Below are 21507 nucleotides of genomic sequence, written 5' to 3' on the forward strand. Positions count from 1 at the left end.
GCTTATTTTCAATATTTCAGGGCAGAGCTCACCCCAGACGAGTCCAAGGTGGGAAAGTAACACACGATTAGGGGGATCAATTTCTTTCCCTGAGTTAACTCCCACTTCGAGGATATAATTTTTGGGGCTAAAAGAGAAAAATTAGCTTTATAGAGATTGGCTGATAATAGAAATTAGGGACAGCTCCGTTGAAGCAATCTCAAAATGCTTGACTGATGATGACGGCTTTCATGGAAAGCTAGTTGATTGGTTTTTCAGGTGAGCAGCAATATACATATAACATAGAACCATTTCAATGATTGTCTATACCTTCAAGTTGAGGACAAAGTTAAAACGGGCCTAGCAAAACTGGCGGAATGATTTTTTCTCCCGAGAAACTTTTGCCCTTCAAGTTCATTCCTCCGCAATCCCCTTATTTGAAGCTATCGTGTAGAAATTTTCAGAATATAATATAATACAGTATAACGAAGAAACTTTTCAATAATTGCCTTTACCTCAAGCTTGAGGACAAGGTTGAAACGGGCCACGCAAATGATTTTTCTCCCGAGAAATATTTGCACCTCAAGTTCATTACTACGCACATTGTACCCGATACCCTACATCAACATTCTAGTGCTGTGCCCTCTTGAGTACCACGCCACCTATGACTTAATGCTATAATTTGGAAATTTTCAAGACAAATACGTAGAAAATTTTTAATAATTGCCTAAACATCTAATATGAGGACAAGTTGGAACGGGCCACACAAATCATGAGGAATTTTTGCACTTCAACTTCATTTGTCCGAAGTCCCCTGATTTGATGCTATCATATAGAAATTTTCTGAATAAAATATAACGGAGAACCTTTTCAACAATTGCCTGTACCTCTAACTTGAGGACAAGGTTGGAACGAGCCACGCAAATGATTTTTCTCCCGAGAAATTTCAGCATTCAAGTTCATTCCGCAATCCCCTGATTTCCTGGCGGCCACTATCGAATCCTCGGGAGCAGGCAGGCACACCCCGCCCTGGCGTGCGACCCATGTGGAAGTCGTAGGGAGGAGGGGTGTGGACCATCCCGTGCTATACCCTTCACCCACATCCCTATTGGACTCACCTTCTGACCTACTACCCCGATGGCATCCCCCTACCGCCGAACTTCACCGCTCTCCCCTCTCCTCCCCACCCTACTCCCACCCCTCCCCTCGCTTCCCGCATAAGCCGACGTGTACCCCCCTCCCCTATAACATTCCCGTCCCCCTCCCCTCCCTCTGCAACATTTCACTCTTATGATCTCCCCCTCCCCTCTTCGCTTCGCCAGCATATCACGCTCCCCTCCCCTACTCCTCTTCCCCCCTCCACAAACTCTCTCTCTACGCTCGCATACAAGAGGGAAACCTCTCTCTCCTTCTCTCCCGAATAACCTCTGCAGCAGCAGCAGATAGAGGCAGCAGGTATATAACCTATATATGTGTACATAAATACGGGATCAGGCCAAAAATTGGAGACTCACGGAGACTGTGATCTCATCCTGTTAAGGAAGTCCCCATTTGCTAAGCGAATCATGATGATTTGCAGATTTTTCCTAGTGAATTGAATGCAAAATTGTCTCTTGGAAATCATTTTTCGGGGTAAAAATGGCTGCTTTTAATCAGAAAAAATTCAAACAGAGCATAAATGACACAATATTGATGAAAAACAGAGGCAGCAGGTACATACCCTCAATGTGTGAGTACGAGATCAGGCCACTGTGATCACATCGTGTTAAGGAAGCGAATTTCTAAGCGAATTATAATAATTAATATTGAGAGAGAAATATTAAGAGTTTCTGGCATAAACCGATAGATTCAGTTGTTAAGAGAGTTACTACACCAGGAAAATCAAATTTTGGGAAGATTTAGTTAAATCTTGTTGTCGATTAGAAAATTAGGGCAAATTATGAGTTATTTTGGAATCAGAGTTCAAAATAAATACATAACAAGTGCAGAAGCATGTGATGTAGTGATAATAGATTTAGAAAATAATTGAGGACGAGCTGTGTGAGAAGAAAGAGTAAACGCGTTTCAAAGAATGTGGGAAGCACAATATCACGATAATGGTAATGATGTTAGACTCCCACTTGGTTTTAAAACGCAAGATAAAAAGTACTAAAGTTTTGATCCCAGCCACGTGACGTCTTCCACAGCACTTGGTGAACGAATTTAGAGAAAGGACAAAATTAATTTTAACCACGAGTATAACCTAGCCATCGTCAGCTCTCGTCAACCTCAGACGATCCCAAAAACATCCATTGAAATGGAGGTCGATAACAACATAAGGCGATAGCTACGACACTACATTGTTACTGAAAAGGGCTCAAAAGGGCTAATTTTCTTATTCTTATAAATTCGGCGTTAACTTTTTTTCCTTTCTAACAGCTAAAGTAAGCTTGTGACCAATCTAAGCAAAATAAACTTAAGCTGAACCCATTGCACGAAACGAGCGAAGGCTGGGCGAACCATAAATGTGTCTACGAGAGGTGAAAGATGAGAAATCGGCGGCTCAAATTCAGCGCTCTCTTCCGGATGGATACATTATTTAAATTTCAGATTAAAATTGTGCGTTGTAGTGGCTTACATTCGGGAAGGATGATCTATCTAAAGTGAATCACCTGCGTGGTACAGCAGCCATCATAAATTCCCGAAACGGCGATGCATCTACCCGCCTATTAGTAGATTTTCACTCTTGAAATTCTACATTTATTCTTGCGTGGACGCGAAAAATGAAGATAAATGGAAAGACGAGCCATAAACGGCTTATGGATGATAAGTTTTCGTGAGAAATACTTTTACTTCATTCTGATAGTCGCGGAACACTACGTCGTTAAACACGTGCTCCACTTTGCAGCTAAACTTCACGCAAGTTTTTTAGTTAAGATATCTGATGCTATTTTAGATCTCCTCAAATTACTATGGAAAAAGAGTGAGGCTCGGCAAGGTCGAACCCAGGATGAAAACTAGGGGGGAAGGCAAGCCATGGTTGTTCAAGTTGTAATATTTAAGCATGGAAAAGTTGAATGAAACCAACATTTAAAGAATCTATTACAGCGCTTTATTAGTTTTAAAAACTATTAGCTCGAAAAAAAGTCAATAACATGTCTTACCCTACTATCATTTTTCATGGGTTTAAAGAAAATTTGTTGAAAGCTTTCGTTTCAACCCAGTCCTGATTTTACTCAAAGGCTTCTGCGATTTTTGCTTCTAGGCGTCAGCAATATCAAACTTCCGTGGGAAACACCTGTAGCACTTTGCTGTTCATTTCTGCAGCGTAATATCTAAACTTTACTGTTCAGTGAATTTCTGGCTTATTTTTTTTCTAAATGCCAACATTATGAATAATCTAAAAACGGTCTCTGATAGCATAAAGGATTCTCGGATTTCGCTTCGACAATTGTGCAATAGGAGCTGATAATTTTACGTACCGATTAATTTTTGAAGTCTTAAGACCTCTTTGATATGGAAATGTCATATTAATAATTTGATACATTGGAGAAAGGATACAGTATTTATGGCAATAAATTATGTTTGTTCTATTAAAAAAAATCGTTGGAACATGTTTGGTTCGACTTTCTCTTCTGAAAATTCGGTTCTCATAAATTGGTTAGGATAGTCTGGTCGAAAATGAGTCTACGAAAATTCCAATGATAGATCGGAAGACAGCAAAAGTTTTGCCCGCGATTTTCTAACTTATACATAATTTTTTGATTGGAAAAAAATATGATTTTTTGTTACTGCTAAAACTAACCGTTCAAAAGTGTTTAACATTAAATAATGCGCACGGCCCTACGAGTTTCTTAAGTATTGAGTTTTAAAAATACATTTTGCTACTAATTTTTCTGCAATGTTTATAAGAATACTTATCCTATTTTCAATTTTGGTTCATTAAATGTTTTTCTTTGGCGATTTTTTTTACCCTCTGTAAATAACTGATGTTTCTTAAGCTAAGTAATGACTCAGGAAAACGACAAAATTTTATCAGACATTTTTAGCAAAGTTTCAAAATGAAAAAAATCTCAAAGGTATGCATTATTATATATATTGAAAGGTTGTAGTGCTAGTAAAGGCCTCGATAGATTCCCTAGTACCTAGCCCTTTCTTGAATCATTGCGTCGAATCCATTTTGATCTGGCAGTCATATACAGACTAGAGAAAAGCGTATGAAGCACCTATGTCTTAAACTCATTAAACTCTTGTACGGTTCCAACAACTGTTAACCTTGGTAATCTTGCGAGACCTTTCAGAGCGGCATGAACATCATCTTAGAATTGCACTATTTTAACAGTTCCGATAGAAATAATCAAACCAGAAATTTTGTCGAACGGATAGTAATTGGTATTCGCTTTTCTCTTTAGCAGTAATAGTAAATTCTGTATCGAACTGAGGCAGTGAGATCTCTCACAACTGTCATGCATTTATTTAGTGTTCTGGTACAGGCTGAAGGTTACTATCATAACATCTCCCACCACAGGCCTACCGAGGTGGCCTGCGGGGTGAAGATGGATGTAGATGAACTGTAGAGTCAACCTGGCTATATCTTACGCTGACTTGTAAAAAGCATAGTAAGGAAGGGAAGCTTGGCCTAAATATCTGCAATCATCACCAAGGTATCTATAGAGCTATAGATTTTTAGATCTATGAGATAGAAAAGTCGTGGCAATAATTTTACGAATAGGGCCAAGGTTACGGTAGGCAAAAATAATAAAATATTTTTATTTTATAAAAATATCGTCTTGAGATAAGCAGTTCGACTTTCTCTTCCAAAGACTTCCTTCCCTTAAATAGGTTTGGCTACTTCTAAATAGGTTTGGACACTGGTACTACATTTTAAATATATTCATCACCCACTTCTTTACAACCATGTTGTGTCCTTTCCGTAATCTTGGTCAGTAAATGATTTTTTACTTCAGAATAATGACGCTTTATGACGATTTTATTTCCTCGAGGTGGCCTTGCGGGGTGCATTGTAATTATAGACTTGTGTCAGCGTGGCTACGTCCTAACGGCGACTTGTAAAAGGCATGGCAAGGAAGAAAATCATGACCAAAATATCCACCGTCATCTCCCAGGTGATGAGAGCGATAGATTTTTGTGCATGGCGATTTGGATGGGTGGGATAGGTTGCGGGGTCGAATCTTGGGAAGAAGGGTGCGCTAGGGCGAGGTCGGGGAGAGGTTTAAGGGAACAGAGGGAGGGCCTGGATGCAGGAGGGGAATGGTTTGGGGGGGGGGGGAAGGAGGGGACAGGAGGAAGAGTCTAAGAGAATGTTAGGGGGGGTGGAAGGAAGAGTGGAGGAGGAAAAAAGTTGTGTACGCACGATGAGGGCGAGTGTATAGCGAGGAAATGAGCCGGAATGACCCGTTCTGAAAAAAATTATGATCTAACAGATTCTACACTAAAGAGTGGAAAGCCGTGAGATATGAGAATGAACTTGGCCCAATCAGTGGCGGATCCAGGGAGGAGCTGGTGGGCCCCTAAGCCCCTGGTCCTTAGGCGGGCGCTGGGATATCCAGTTTACACTGGATAAATAGTAATTTTGTTCGGACCTCCACTACTTCTGGGAGGTTACCTTCCTGGCTCCTCACCGATGTCCCTATCCTGAATCTGCCACTGGCGTCAATCGGCTTATTATGAAAGAGACCCACTACAGTCATGTTCTTTGAATCAAGGCATCAAATGCGCGACAGTAGTGTAATCGATTTTAGAGGTCGTGAGATAGACTTTATTTATCTCGATAGACAAAAATATCTTCCTATCTATTGAACGGCTTCTGCAATGGCAAGTCACAACATTTTACGTTGTTGAGAAAAAAATTTATATTTGTTAATGATTTAAACTTCATCGTAAAGCCAGGTCAAGTGTTAAGTTTCGTTTTTCCCCCGAACCATAAAGGACTTTAATAAATGCTAGTCGCAATTTCGTTAGAGCATTTCCTTTTTATGTGTAAATGGCTGGTGTCCTAACACCCCCTGTCACACGCCTTTTAGGCAGCTTGCGGGGTAGAATGTAGATGTAGAAGTTTTATTCAACAGGGAGGCTAGTATACTTCAGCTCTTCCTCCATTTTTTAAACATATGATGAGCACGATGAGCGAGTGTTTAGCTAGGAAATGAGCCGAATGACCAGTTTGGAAAAAAATAAAAATCTAACAGATTCTAAACTACTAAAGAGTGGAAAACCGTAGGATATGATAATGAATGAATAAACTTTTACTTCATGGGTTTGCGCACGGGTAAGACAATCTAAGGAAGACCATACGATAAATCATTCATATCGACCGCTCTTAGCCCCAAAGTAGTATCTCAAAAAATCATTCCATACAGGCGTATCTTAAATTTATATTCCAGAAAATCGCGTCTGTGAAATTTAAGCCACATGATCATATATGACTTTCTTGTTCATGAAATTTTATACCAGAATACCAGTTAACAATTAGCTCAAATTTTACAAATGGGATTTTCTGGACTAGAAATTCAAAACAGGCCTGCACGAATTTGGCGTCAATTGATTTATCATGAGGCTTCTTGGATAGTTCACTTTTACTCATACCACTGAGTTATCGAAGAAACCTTATAATGAAATACCACACAATTAAGAATGAGTTCGTGAATTTTTATTCATTATGAACAGAACCTAATACAATCATTTTCTTCGATTCAAGGCATTAACCTCGCGTCAATAGTGAAATCGATTCTAGGCTTGAGTGTTGGCTTCCCACCCCGTGGGCTCGGGTTCAAACCCCGACGGTGGCCGAGAATTTTCAAAGACTACCTGATCCCTGCTTGAATGATGTGTGGAGAAAATTTCAAGCGCAACACTCCGTCCGTCGGATTGGACGTCAAGCCGTGGTCCCCTTGGCGCCTTTAGATAAGAGCAGGCTAATGCCGAAGCCGGGATTCTCTCCACCCTTTCTATCCTACCCTTCCTTCATGGTGCAAATGACCTCAGCTGTAGGTCACCTCCTCCAAATACCATACCAGAAATAAGTTTGAATATTACCGCTGCGACAGGTAGGAAATTACCACACCATACTATCTTTCTGTCTACTAGACGGCTTCTGCTGTGACGAGTTACCACATTTTACGTTGTTGTGTATCATAATCACCTTCCCCCTGATTGACCCAACAACCGCCCTCCTCCTCCACCTGTCCTCCTTCCGAACCCCACCCAAAAATCAGCAACCTTCCTCATCGCCCTCAACACCACCTTGCGCGTCTTTGATCACAACCACCTCGTGCCTCGCAAAATCCACACTGATGCAGAAAATCACGTCAATTAAAAAAATGATACATTTACTGCAATCCTTAAAACGTGAACTTGGCATAATTTACTTATGAATTGTTCACAAAATGATAATGATTTATTCATTTGGCCACAGTTATATTGTTCATAGTAATTAAATATGTTTATCAAAAGCAAATTAGAGTAGGCTCTGAATTAGAAAATAAAATCGCCATTACGTTATTACGGTATTATTCTGAAGTAAATAATCATTCATTGACCAACACTACAGAAAGGACAAAAAATAAATATGTTCACAAAAAAAATTAACTTGTTGTACATTGACTAATTATGAATCAGACCTACAATAGTCCTTTGGGTTCATGAAAAAAGATCACGAGCCTTAGGAAAATAAATTGATTCCATTTTAATGCATAGTTCATTTAGGTGACTGATTTCAAGTTATGTGGTGATGAAAATCTATTTGTGACGGTAAATTAATTGTAATTTAAGCTCTCTCTAAATTTCACTCATTAGTACAACAATGCTGACATGTGCGCGGAAAGTGACCTGCGTTAAAGTGATACATACTTGCGTTAAATGAAGAAGTCCATAAGGAAAAAGATCGTCATGGTTTGAAGAACTAGCTTGAGAAAGGGAGGGAGAGCTGAAGTATATTGGTCTCCCCTTTGACAAAAACTTGGCGCTTGAATTGGCTTTACAATGGAGCGTAAAACATAAAAATAGCTTTATGAATTTACAACAACGTAAAATGTGGTTACTCGTCACAGCAGAAGCCGTCTAGTAGATAGGAAGATAGTTTTGTCCATCGAGATACATGAAGACCATCTTACGACAGCTAAAATCGATTTCACGATTCACGCGCGCGGTTTATGCCTTCATTCACAGAATATGACTGTTGTAGGTCTGATTCATAATAAATCAATATACAACAAGTTCATTTGTTTGTGAACATGTTTATGCTGTACTCTTTAGGTAGTGCTGGTCAGTGAATGATAATTTATTTCAGAATAATACCAACGTTATGGTGATTTTTTTAAATCTAGGGCTTTCTCTATGTTGCTTTTGATAAACTTATTTAATTACCATGAACAATTATAACTGTGGTAAAATGAGTTCATTATTATCATTTTCTGAACAATTCATACGGCAAAAAGTGCCGAGTTCATGTTTTAAGGATTGCATTAAATGTGTATTTTTTTTCATTGACGCGATTTTCTGCATCAGTGTGGATCTTGCGGAGTACGGGGTGGTTGTGGTCCAAGACGCGGAAGGCGGTGAGGAAGGTTGCTGCTTTTTGGGTGGGGTTCGGAGGGGGGGGGGGTAGGAGGAGGAGGGGGGAGGTTGTTGGGTCAATCAGGGGGAAGGTGAGCGTGAGGGGGAATGAGGGGGTAAGTGGGTTGGCGGAGAGTGGGCCAGCTGAAGGGTGCGCGGGGAGAGGATGAAAGAGAAAGGTGTAGAGGCCCTGGACGGGGCGAGGCACATGGACCGCTCGGAAGGATTGGGCCCGAAGCTGTTACGATTACTATATTTATAATGTTATTTAACGTCTCATATGCAAAATTAATTGCCAACGTTTCCCTACATTTATATATCACCTTCAGGGATCTTTTTCAAACATTTTTTTAGCTGATTTATTCAATCAGTAAACAAATCTTTGCCTTGACGAAGATATTAGAAGCTTATCGAAACAATCTGTGAACTCGGTGCATATGTAAGTATAAGAGTGATATGGAAATTTTTTTTTCTCAAAGTTTCGATATATTTTTTTATTTCTTTTCAGGAATTTTTTTCATAGAATTGTAAACTGATTTATTTAATCAGAAAACAAATATTTGCAAATAAAACCCTGAATAAGATATAAAAAGATTATCGGAACAATCAGTGACCAATTTTTGCAAATAAATCCCCGAATAAGATATAAAAAAATGTATCGAAACGTTGACAAATAATTTTGCACATCATTTTTACACCTATATTCCAAGACGTTAACATAAATTAAATAATTGAGGCAAAGAAGAAGAATTCGATATATTATTAATATATTTATCACCCACTTCCTTAAAACCATGTTGTGTCCTTTCTGTAGTGTTAGTCTATAAATTATTATTTTACTTTAGATTAATTCAGGCCAAGGTGACGGCGGGGTAAAGTCCTTGCCTGCCACACAAGAAGTCGCGGGATCGAGTTCCGCCTGGGTAGGTTGCCCCTATCGGTTTTAGGTTGCCAGGTTTGGGGGGGGGGTTGATTGTTAAATTAAATACCCCGATGTAAAAGGCCAATAGTGCTCTTTTCGGTGGGGCAGGAATAAATGAAAAACATGAATAAATAAATGAAAACACGTATGTTGGTTTCATTTCCTAATGCAGAGCATACTCTATGCTACTTCTGGTTAGCTCATTGAATTACTATGAACAATATAATTGTGGTTTAATGAGTTCACCATAAAGAAACTTGGAGTTAGCCCTGAATTAGGTGATAGATTCACCGAAATATTGGCATTTTCCTTGAGAAAATAATTATTTGCTGACCTACACTCCCGAAAGGACGCGATGTAGATGTAAGAGTACCCCCAATGTGTGCTACGTGTGAATTATGAGGTTGGCTTAATATGCAGATCTAGGTGTGCAAACAGCCGTTGAATCTCTAGAGCAGTGCATGAAACAAGTGGTGTTGATATTAGTCACACGCACGGGTTAAAAGTTATTTGAACCAAGAGCGAAATTTACTCTAGATAAATCATTATTACTGAGCTTAAATATACAGCGACACACAAATTATTACTGATTGTGAGATTCGAACTCTTATAGAATGAGGGACAGGTGTGCTACACCATTTGCTTTAGACGCTTGGATGCAATCGTTAGCATCCTTCGCTACATAGGATATCCTAGTTTGAATCCTTGCTAAGCCAAATATTACTTTCATGATGAATTTCACTAGGTATTATGAGAGAAAAAAGAGGATAATTATAATAAAATGGATGGATAAAGTGTGAAATCACGATTCATTCAGAATAGTAGGAGAAAAATTCCCTGGCGCATGTAAATTTCGCAGGCAATTTGCAAGTCACTTATGATGAAATCGGTAAATCTGTCAATTTCATGTTTTTTATTAAAATTATCCAATGAATAGGAATTTGAGACCAAGCCTTTAATCTTGTGCTAATATTTCCGGCTACGGAAGCCATGGGAGCTACGGAAGACACATGCACGTTCTTGTAACAACTAACTGCGGGAATACAATTTAAGACCTGCTGTTTTCCTTGAATGATAGATGTTATTATTTGCAGTGTATATATTTATTATTCAACCCACCCTGACTTGGAGAGGGATAATGGCACTTTGGCTGACTATTGCTCCATCAATAAGCAGCTTATCAAAATCTTAGCGTCTAGCTCTAAAGTATTTTCTACCGAGTTAGAAAAAATAACTATCATTTTAGAAGACACGGAGATCAGAACCGCTGACTTCCGCAGGCCAAAACTAGTGGCGTAGCCTGGAATTTCATTGGGGGGGTCCAAAACCATGGGGGAAAATATTTGAAAAACAGGGTACAAAGTAATGATTTAAAAAATAATTTTAAAACTTTCTATTATCGAAAAAACTTCATTTATTTATGAAAATTTTTTAAATTCATGATTTTTCAATATTTCGTTTTCTATAACGAAGGAAAATAATTGTGCTTTATATTTCGGGGGTTCCGGACCCCCCGAAACCTCCCTGGCTACGCCACTGGTCAAAATCAAGCTCATTTCAGCGTTTGCAGCTACCAACGTCAATAGCTGAAGGCCCTATCCAAGAATACACGTTTATCAAGAAAACACATAATTTTTCATGTAGGGGAAAAAGATTTATTTTGTCATAGTAAAATTAAGTTCCATAATGTGAGGAACTGCTGGGATTTCCATTACTCCTAAATCCTGTACTCGACAGGTATAGCATCAGAATTAGCGAATTCGTTCGTATGATTCGTCACCATATCGAGGTATTTTACTCCATGCTGAAGATCAAGTTAACGGTGAGGAATAAATAACTGATGATTTAAACATGTCATATATCATCATAGCTTCGGAATCAGTTCAACCTGATTCCATAGTTTCTAATTCCCGTTTTCAAGTCGGCACATGGATGCTCGGAATTTATTCTTCTGCCTATCCATTAATCCTGTAATCTTCATCCTTTGCCCTCACCAAAGATCCTCTCTTTTATTTGAGTTTCCAGTATTAATCTCCCATCATTACACCCTCCAAACGCGGTGTTAATATTGTTTGGAAAGAGGTCGCTCATGGCTGAATATCTAAGTGGGAGAATAGGGCTACAACAAGCGCTAGTTTCGTGTCAATTTGTCCAGCTGACGCTTCCTCTCAAAGTCTTTATCCGACTGTAATAGGAGACGTTCCGGGGTAGAACCGTTCGAGGTATTTCCGCGCGAGAAGAACTTGATCTAGTAGAACGTTGTCTAAAGCGTTTAATAATCTCCAACGCCTCAGTTTAGTCCTCTTAAAACGACTTTTCCTCGCTCAAAAAATATCTGGAGCGATTCAAACACAATTGAATTGAATATTATGACATTAATTCCAGCACGTGATGAAAGTCTCACTCTATAATGAAGTAATGAGCGTATGGCTCTGGTCTGCACCGGAATCAACCTTGAACTATTGAAGCACCATCCCCACCTGCTCTGATATCTTTATTTCGGGAAATAAAAATTGAAAAGCCACCTTAATGCGCCATGTATAAGAGAAAAAAATCTTATAAAATTCGTTAAGGGTAAAATACAGCTGCAAATCGAAGGAGCGTTTAAAATAATACAGTTTTTACTTTTCCGCAATTTTATTATTACCCTACAGGTTTCAGAACTTCTTTACCATTTTCAAGGGACGCGATAAATTCAAACCCCCTTGAAAATGGTGCATAAGATTTGAAACTGGTTGAGTAATAAATTCCTTGCTCAAAGCACGTCAAATTCACGCCCAAAGTCAAAATTTTTGAGTGTATAAGTCTTCCACAAAGTGGAGGCTGAAGTTTTCAACATAATATCGGAGGAATTCACAAATTTATGTGTCATACCTACGGGTATGAATGATCAACAAGATGGGCCTATCAGCGAAAAGCGATTAGAACGACAAATGAATTCAAGCGAATAGCAATTCGACTGTAGTTGGTGAGTCGACGAAGTATAAGTTTAGCTCAAAACGTTGAACTAGATCGCATAATCGACTCTATGGAGACAAAAAAAATCTTGACGGCTGCAAACTCGAAAAATACAAAATCAAAATACAGTAAACGATCAAAATCGAACTAAGGGACACAGGATCATAAAAGAGGAAATATAAATTGTATTGGAAAAGACAGAGAGACAGAGGATTGAGAGAGCGGGAATGGAGGCAACGTTAAGAGGACGCTTCGTGCTCGGTCTTTTTTTTCTTGTCGCATTATTCGACGTATTCTTGAAGTATTCATACTTTGGAAATTTTTGACCCTTAAAATTTGACCGTATCTCAAATTTAAAAATTTGCCCTCTGTATTTTCTCAGATGAAATTTTTTTATCAGCCATAATAAGGAAAATGCTGACGGAGATAAACTTAATTTGCCCAGGAAATTATGGATATCCTGGGTAAATAAGTTGATCCAAATATGGAGATATGATCCGTCCAATTTTGGAGATGAGTCAGATACTGTGCAATTCAATAAATATAATTTTCGCGAAAGTGATGTAAAATATGGAGCTTTGGCATTAGATTGGAATTCCTGCGAGGTAAATAGAAAAATCAAGGTTCACAATTTGCGAACAATGCGATCTTACATATTTTAGTTCACACGTTTCTAGCTATTTTTGTCAACAGAAGCGCCATTTTTGCTCAAATAACTTGGCTTCCGTGACAGAATTCGTTCAATGATAACTCAAAATTTATTTATGTTAAAGACATACATTTTATTTTTTAATCGTGATTCATATGACATAACAAATATTACATCGTTTTGTCATTAAAAATGACAATGTTATCGATTTCAAATACATTTTCCCTTTACTTAAACGAGTGCTGCTATGAGATCCTCTACGTAAATGTGGGTTTTCTTTTGTTATGCCAAGAAAATATACCTTGCGAAGCATATTTTTTTAGCTTAAGCACATTAGGGAGAAATACATTAAAATCTACATTAAAATGCAGATGGTTTGTTTCTCATAGAATCATTCTTCTTTTGAAAGTGGTCAAGCTAAAAGGAGTATAAATTATTATTATCACTAATGCTGTATGGCAGGGCCGGAGCGACGAGTTTTTTCAGGAAGGGAAAAGATCAGTTTGCTGCCCCCTCCCCTGGTTCCTCTTGCTCCCTTCCTCCCCCTTCTCCTATAACTAAAATATAATACATCCATTAGCTATTTCTTTGAGATGCGGTAGTTGAAACTACACACCGTAAATTTCCTATTAAGAAGTTCTAAAATATCATTTTTTTAATGATTTAACCTTAAAAATCATTGCTAAATAATTTAATAAGAAACATCAAAAAACTTTTTAAATAAAATTTTCAAATTTTGCCGCCCCCTGAAATATGCCGCCCGGTGCACGTGCCCCCTCTGCCCCGCCCTACTTAGTTCTGGGCCTGGTGTATGGTAATGGCACGTGAATGGGCAGTGGAGGACAACCACTTCTCAGGGGGTGAGGTAGGACGTAGAAGGTTACTGGGATTTGGAGATAATATGACACCAACCGTGGATAACGTGGTACGCGGGCAGAGAGCTTAACTCTTCGATCATTCATGTCTACAGATTACGCCCTTTCATGCACCTCTTATTGAAGCAATCAGATCCCAATAACAACCAGGACCTCTGACGTCACACTATTTATATTTTCACTTGAGGAGCCCATTCACTACATGATTTGCAGCTGGTTGTTTCTGGCTGCGCATGCGCACGACGACTCATGAGGCGATTGACGCTAGTGGTCTAGGGAAAGCTCCATCGCGACTCCTCATGAATTTTTAAAATATACATTGGAACCAACATTTTGTCTTAAGGTCTGGTTACACGATACATTAACAGGTACCAGTTAATGTCTAAATGTATGAACGCGTGAATGAACACGAAAATGTGTAACCACCTAACTTGTGCGAATGCATGAACAGAAAATAGAATCTGTTCTAACATGGATCATACATTCGAACATGTTCCGCTCCGGTCCACCAAAATCTTTCATGCACTCACTCATTAACTTGTACGAGTTAATGTACCGTTTGACCAGGCCTTTAGCAACGTACCTATTACATACATGATCGACGGCTATATTCAGGTTAGGCATGGAGATGAGCGATATGACTGGACTCTTCGTATACGATCAGCAATGTGACTCCCGAACCCACGTGACCAACCCCTTATTGCCGACCACTCGACTCCAGCGATGAAATTGCTTGTTGCGAGTCAATATTTCATTTCCAAGAGAGGATTCGCATAGAATTATAGGAATAATAATTTTTTTCAAAGGGTTTTTAAGTATATACATCCCTCCCTTTCTGCCAGTCGTATTTTACTCTTTTATTCTGAACCTTTATACGCGTACAACTTTTGTATACTATCGTCCAGAAATAATAGGAATATATAAAGTAGACTTTTTTTAATTTTCTAATACCTCTAATACAAAAAAATCACATATAAATAAATACCGCGGTAAAATTTTATAATCTCAGATACGTACAGGAATGTTGACTAGAATTAATTACATGCTTCCTGAAAATTCTCAAAGCATTAGTTTCAAACGAGTAATGCGTCACGGAAAAATACCGGTCTCGCAAGAGTGAAGTATAAACCTTAGGCCAAAATTATTTAAACTTTTTCCAGTTCCCTTGATGACATGGGCAGCATGCACGAGTCACGTGGTTTCTGCGTTGGCCTCGGCTTTCGGTCACTGCACAGTCACATTAAGCGCTCTCGCTCATTTTTACCCTTGGATTCAGTACGGTCGAAGTTTTCGTCGTTCGTTTTCGATAAGAAAATGGACCCTTTCATCATAAGTCCCAAAGAAAAGGCAGTGGTTACATAGTTTGAGTGTGTCTAAAGATAGGGATTATTCCTACTGGCCCCTAGCAATTAAAATAGGACACGCAAAAATAAATATGCATATTTTCATCGGAATGATAAATAGATTGGCGCCAATAGTACATTTCAAATGACTTCGTCTCTGAGAAATGGGCGTTTCTCGTCAGATCTCGCACAATCAAGTAAGTATAGATATATGCCGAAATCATACGCACGTAAACACTATTACAGGGGCTTAGTTGTGTTGATATGGCCATGACCTAGCTCACTGGAGTGTCACTATACTTTGGTACGTGTCATTATAATTATTAAAGATTAATCGCATCTTATTGAATTATTAATATTTTTTGGCTTATGGAGTCCAAATACCTTGATGAACGTCCCCCAAACCTTCGCCTCTTTTATAGATTAAACCGTGCATCGCCAGTGATCCAAGTTATGCAGCTCGGGGTGAGCTATATCCTCACCAATCTATGCCAGTCTTCCAGTTGATATAGTATGTTGATGATACGATGGTTAACGTAATATAATCGTACATCCTGTATACATGGACTATACTCGATAATTTAAGGTGTTACACTCTATCTTATGTCAAATATAATACTTTTGAGTACTCAGCTCTAGAAACAATTTTTAAACCTGCTACTATCAGCATAATATACGAAACCTGGGTTTTGATTTCTCAATTTGAGAGTGGCCTTTACCAATTACATTGTTTTACACAGCCTACATCGGCGTCAGTATTCCAGAAGGGTGCGAATGTTTGCCCCTTTGAAGGCCGACCCCTACGCAGGGAATACAAATGGAACAAGTCTCAACTATACTTCAGTTCAAACGATGGGAAACGTTTGGTTCAAGGTATACGAAACGTGGAGAAAGAGATAATGTATTAAGCTTGTGAAGATGGTAGGATAGGAAAAAGATTTTGGTTATCGGGATCACTCGCACACTCCTTCAGTGATTCAACCTGAAGTCTATGTTCGAAGACGAGAGTAGGACTCACCTGAAACGAATCGTACACGCTAATGAATATCACCTGGGCCACCTCACAACGCAAGGTTATTGCTCAGGAGTGTCCAAAGGCCTCACTTAGATTTAAACTCGGTAATCATCGATCAGTAGCCAACGAATCTACCCACTAAACAACTCCGTTCCCAGGTCGGAGGAAAACAAGAGTAAAACTGTATGAAGCTATTTTATCACACCCTAAAATGTGTACAATTATAAATCTTTCACTTGGGCAATCCAGTAGGTTTTATAAAAATATATAACAAAATCAATTTTAATATTTCGTAACTATGAATTAGCTCATTTTTCCCAAAGTTAATTTTTCCTCATGCATGTTATAGTACATAATGTTCGCTGCTCATCAGCATTTTAATCACAATTAAGGTATCCATGATTAAATATGAACTACAAATGGTGATTCCCACACTTTAAAATAAAAATCCACAACCAACCATGGTTTCGATTTTCTATGTCACTTTCGAAGTCCTGAAAATGACAAAGAATGTCAAAACCATTGTCGGCAGTGGAGTTTTATATTAAAAAGTGGAAATTATCATTTGTAGTTTATATATTTTATCATGAATACATCGCATGTCCACCACGTCAAGCCTGAAACGATCTCATGCAATTCAGGTACCCTAAAATAGCTCGTGCAATAGAGCGTTAAGAGGATTGGAAGTAGGACAACATGGCCAAGTCGCCCCTAGTTGGCTAGGCATCTTCGTCGGGCCAACGCCAGCCGCATGGAATTAGGTTGGAGGGGTGTCAGCAGGGAGGGGCAGATGGTACGTTGGGAATTTTCGTGGAGGGGCAAGGTCTTACTGGAAGAGGAGAAGAGCTGCGGATAATATAATCCGAAACTTATATAAATACCATCGTAAATCCACACGTTCAAATTTGCGAGTCTCGACCTCATATATATTTTTTTCACTTTGAGGCATTCAACACCCCTCCTTGTTCCACACAACATGGGTCAACCGTTCTCCCCTGGAATTGGGGGCAAACTTCGTTCGGGTCACCTCGGAAACCTTAACTTACTCAAGGGAGGAGGAAATTCTGTCCACATGTTTCGATATCTCGAACTGCCTTTGCGAGATAACTGCACGGAGACCGACATGAGAATGTGACTTGAAAATGAGACATATATTCACGGGGTGTAGCTCACGAACCAATGGAACCCGAAGTTTTGGTGAAGATGAGACCAAAAAAATAATAACCTCACCGTCAGTTACTATCCCGCAAGTTTGTTGAGATTATGTAATTACATCAAAGTTCTCACCGAGCTGATGGGTAGTTGAGCAGTACTCATAAACTGCCGCTAGTAAAAGTGGAAATTCTTTAGCCTAAGCTAACTACTACGTCATTATTGCGAGCAAATTTTTTCACAACAGGTTTTTCGTAGAGATGAAGAGCCCAAGGATCCAACCGTATTCGAACCCCTAACCATCCTATCCGCAGTCTAGTCCTTTCCCCTCCAGGTAACCACGCCCCACGAGCAAAATATAATGTGGCCAAAACGCTGGTGGGGAAGACTCACCAAACTTATACCACATCTCATTATTATGCGCAAACCTCGAGATCTTTATATAAACCGTGTTTTTTTGCCAAAGGATGGTAGGAAGGGTTGGTTTCGGGTGAAATCTTAAAAAAAAGTGAAAACTAACACGTTTCTAAATTTTCTCTTCTCCGATGAGACAATATTCGGAGGAATTGGAGGTTGCGTTACCACTTGAATCAAACTGGAACGAAATACTCTTTGAGCATAACTGCTCCCACCTAGCAAGAAAATTTCGCTTTCGCTCCGGTAATCCATGAGGAGGGTCTGGTGGTATGAGGGAAGGTGGCAGCGTTGCGGGAGGGTAGGGGGGGAATGGGATGGGCAGGGGGAGGGGGAAGAGGGGAAGGAGGAGAGGGGAGAGCGAGCGATCCGAATTATTTGGTCCAGGTTTAGAATGCGGCTTAGGGCAACTGCGCTAGGCGATCCTCAGGTATTAACGTCGACTTATTCAAGTCGCCTACAATGGCGATATCGAGTAGAAATATTTGTCGTCAAAGGTGGACATCGAGTTAACAATTTCAGGCGGCTCAATAGGGTAGACACTGATATGCCATTCGGTGGTTATTGAATATTTTTCTCTAAACCATAAAACTGAATAATATCCCTATCTTAATTGTCACATAAGAACAATAAGTGCACTTTCCATCTGCCCAGCAATGTGCCTCGAAACATAAGTGAACGATAATTATCGCTTTCGGGATCTGGAGCTGGTATTTATAACGTGGATAGTAGGAAATAAGGCGGAAACGATATGGAGTAATCGGACAGAGAATTTAAAGACAAAGTAAGAAAAATCATTTAAGAAACTGTCATTAGCCATAGAATAATGTGTTTAAATATGGATATCAATCCACCACCAGGATTCATGTGTTTGCGCATGCAGTGAAAGTATCAAATTCTGACTGCATATAAAAATTATGTGTGTGTGTAAAAATTAATGGAAACAATCTATCGGGTGAGATACTGTTATTTTTTGAGTGTATGTAGGAACTGAATGTTGAAAATAATGTTTTCGGATGATATCCAGTATGATTGCATGGGAAGGTGACCTTTTTCAGCATGCACGGGGGGCTAATCAAGGTAGCGCGGATTTTGAGGGGGGAGAATTGGGTGTCAAGAGAGAGAGAGAGAAAAAACACACATTGAAACACAATTTCACAAACGCACCAGATTCATCGGTGTTGCATTGAGGAAGCCAGCACTTTTCTGAAGTCAAAAGTCCTCTTATCTCTCCAACCTCTTCTTCTCTCCCTTTCGCTATCTCTTTCCCCCACGATACCTATCCCTTCCTTACCGCTTTACAACCTTCCATGAACGAGAAAGATGATCCAGCTCCTTAAAAACACTCTTTTTTGGCCTGGGAGGACGAAATCTTCCACTTCGCTGACAACAAAAAACACCAAATAGGTCCTCGTTTTACACGCTTGTGTCCACACTACACGGAAATGAAAATTCACTCAAGCATGCGTCTTTTTTAGCGTATAAGTGTACGTCACGACTATGCCAACCCAACCCTAATACATTTTTTATGGTTGCTTGTCTGTTTATGAATGTATGTGTGCACTGCGATCCTCCAGGAATGATTGTATCACTTCTGACAGGTGAAAATGATGATTAAAATCATGTAGACGTTAGGTATACGGGAATGAGATATACGATGGCATTGCATATAGAGTGTATCAGTGTGAATTTGGCTGTCCCTGTTATTTTTGTCTCTCAGTATGTTTATGTCTCTCCTGCAGCACGGATTTGGTTTAACGATGAAAATCCAGAATAAGCCGGTTTACCAGAGAGATGCGTAGCACAGCATTGAGTCTGGAATGTGTTTATGGAAAAAGGATGCGATATATGAGGAGAGGATCTGCAGTGGGTATTAAGCAAGAGGGGTTGGGTGGTAGGTTGTTGAGTGATGAGGATATAAACGTGAACGCGAACGATGATATGCTGGATCAAACTCCTTTCAAGCCTGCCACCAGGAGGACACTACACCCTTATCTTCTTGGCTTGCCCTGGCGAGACGATGGTTGGCGACTGTGGTTAAGCCTTCCCCCGGCACCCACAACGGACACTCCATTGGAAGAAACTTAACACTCTGGTCCATCTTCTAAAGCTCGTTTTTCTTTCTCACACGGTCACACGCTCTCTCTTGCTTCAGCATAACGGAGCACGGGACCCAGGAGAAGGTCGAGCTACATTCAGGAGGAGAAAAGGACGTGGAGGAGCCCTACTATGGCGTCAAGGGGTGTCGTTGAAGGTGTTGAGGGAAGGAAAAAACACGGGATAACTGTGCGAAATGCGGGCATCTCTCTAGTTGCAATCGGAACGAAAGATGTGTGAGAGACATGAACGGTGTAGTGCGGGCGGAGGTGAACCAAGAGGTGGGGGCGGTGCATGAACTACACTAATGTATATATGATGTGTATGTTTGTACGCATTTATCTGGAGGTGCGTGAGGGGTATTCCAACAGTGGCGGGTGTTTTAGGGAGGGGGTGCACTCTCCTTGTCAACCCCCCACCTCCTCTCAAGATCTCCTGCACTCTTTCCGAAAAAAACACACAAAAGGCACAACACGCGCACACACAAGGTTATCGCTATATATTTTTTTTAAATATGTAGTAATGTTGTCGAATGTTGGTGTTGGTTGTGGTTGTCTCGAGAGATGAGGGAGTGTGGTTATTGCTATCACCGTACCTCTCTTGCCATCACGGCATGATGTCCCTTGGCCCTTGGGGGGTGGGGGGGAGGCTGGATCCGTCGGTCCCACACTCTCCCTCCTAACCAGCGGCCAGCACAGGACTCCAACCTATATCTCCGCTTCCCTCCTGCGCACCCGGTCTATCCTCCACTCTGGGAGCTGGCGGGCGGACGGGCCGTTCCGAGCCGTCCTGCGCCTTGGAACAAGCAGCCAAGGGGCCTCTCTCTCTCTCGCTCTCCCCTCCCCTCTCCCTCCGCACCCTCCCCTCCTCTCTGCCGCAACGGGATACTCCTTCTCCTCCCCCTCATCCCCCCTCCAAACTTCCCCTCCCCCAGCATCACCCCCTCTGCTTGCGGCCCATGCTGTAGCGCATGGACCAGGCAGGGGAAGGACGCGCGTGCAGATGGGATAGTTTTAGTCTCCCTCTTCTTCCTCCTGTCCCAGAAAGTACACCACAACTAAACCCTTTTTTTTTAATACGGGTACAAATACTCCTATAAATGCCTCCTTTCTGTCATCTTCCTGTTAGTCTCAGAACATCACCGCTTCTTTCGATCAGAGTCCTCCATAAACCTTATAGAATTATTTTTTTTGCTTTTTAACGGACTCATAGGGAATATGGGCCAGCGTCTAATGCGGGGTCGGGCGAAAAAACGGGCCCGAGTCAAATGCAGCAGTCCCCCCAGACGGAGCGTGACTGTTCGCTGTCAGGCGCTGTGGGGACTACTACCTATTTTCGTGCTTTTATTCGGTTTTACTCCTCCTCCGCCTCCCTTGTTTTCCCTCGTCTCTGGGGCGGGTGGTAGGGAAGCTGTATGAGGGATGAGATGGAGAGGGGGGTCAGGGGTTTTTGGGGGAGGGGTCCTCTTCCCGTCCTCCCCCCCTTCCCTCCCCTCCGCCCGCGGTATGTCGATATGATTCCGCCGAGGGCGCAAGGATGTGCGCGCTGAT

At 40.6% G+C, this 21507-nt stretch overlaps 1 protein-coding gene across 1 annotated transcript in view; it reads right to left on the reverse strand.

The window, feature by feature from the left end:
* LOC124159104 overlaps positions 1-20733 on the reverse strand; it is a 185347-nt gene extending 164614 nt beyond the window's left edge. The window contains exon 1 of the mRNA XM_046534654.1: positions 20553-20733. Within this exon, the coding sequence (XP_046390610.1) occupies positions 20553-20564 (12 nt within the window). The 5' untranslated portion in view covers positions 20565-20733. The remainder of the gene's footprint in view (positions 1-20552) is intronic.
* Positions 20734-21507: the final 774 nt, after the last annotated feature.

This window comes from Ischnura elegans, chromosome 5 (genome assembly GCF_921293095.1).
Source record: "Ischnura elegans chromosome 5, ioIscEleg1.1, whole genome shotgun sequence".
NCBI lineage: Eukaryota > Metazoa > Arthropoda > Insecta > Odonata > Coenagrionidae > Ischnura > Ischnura elegans.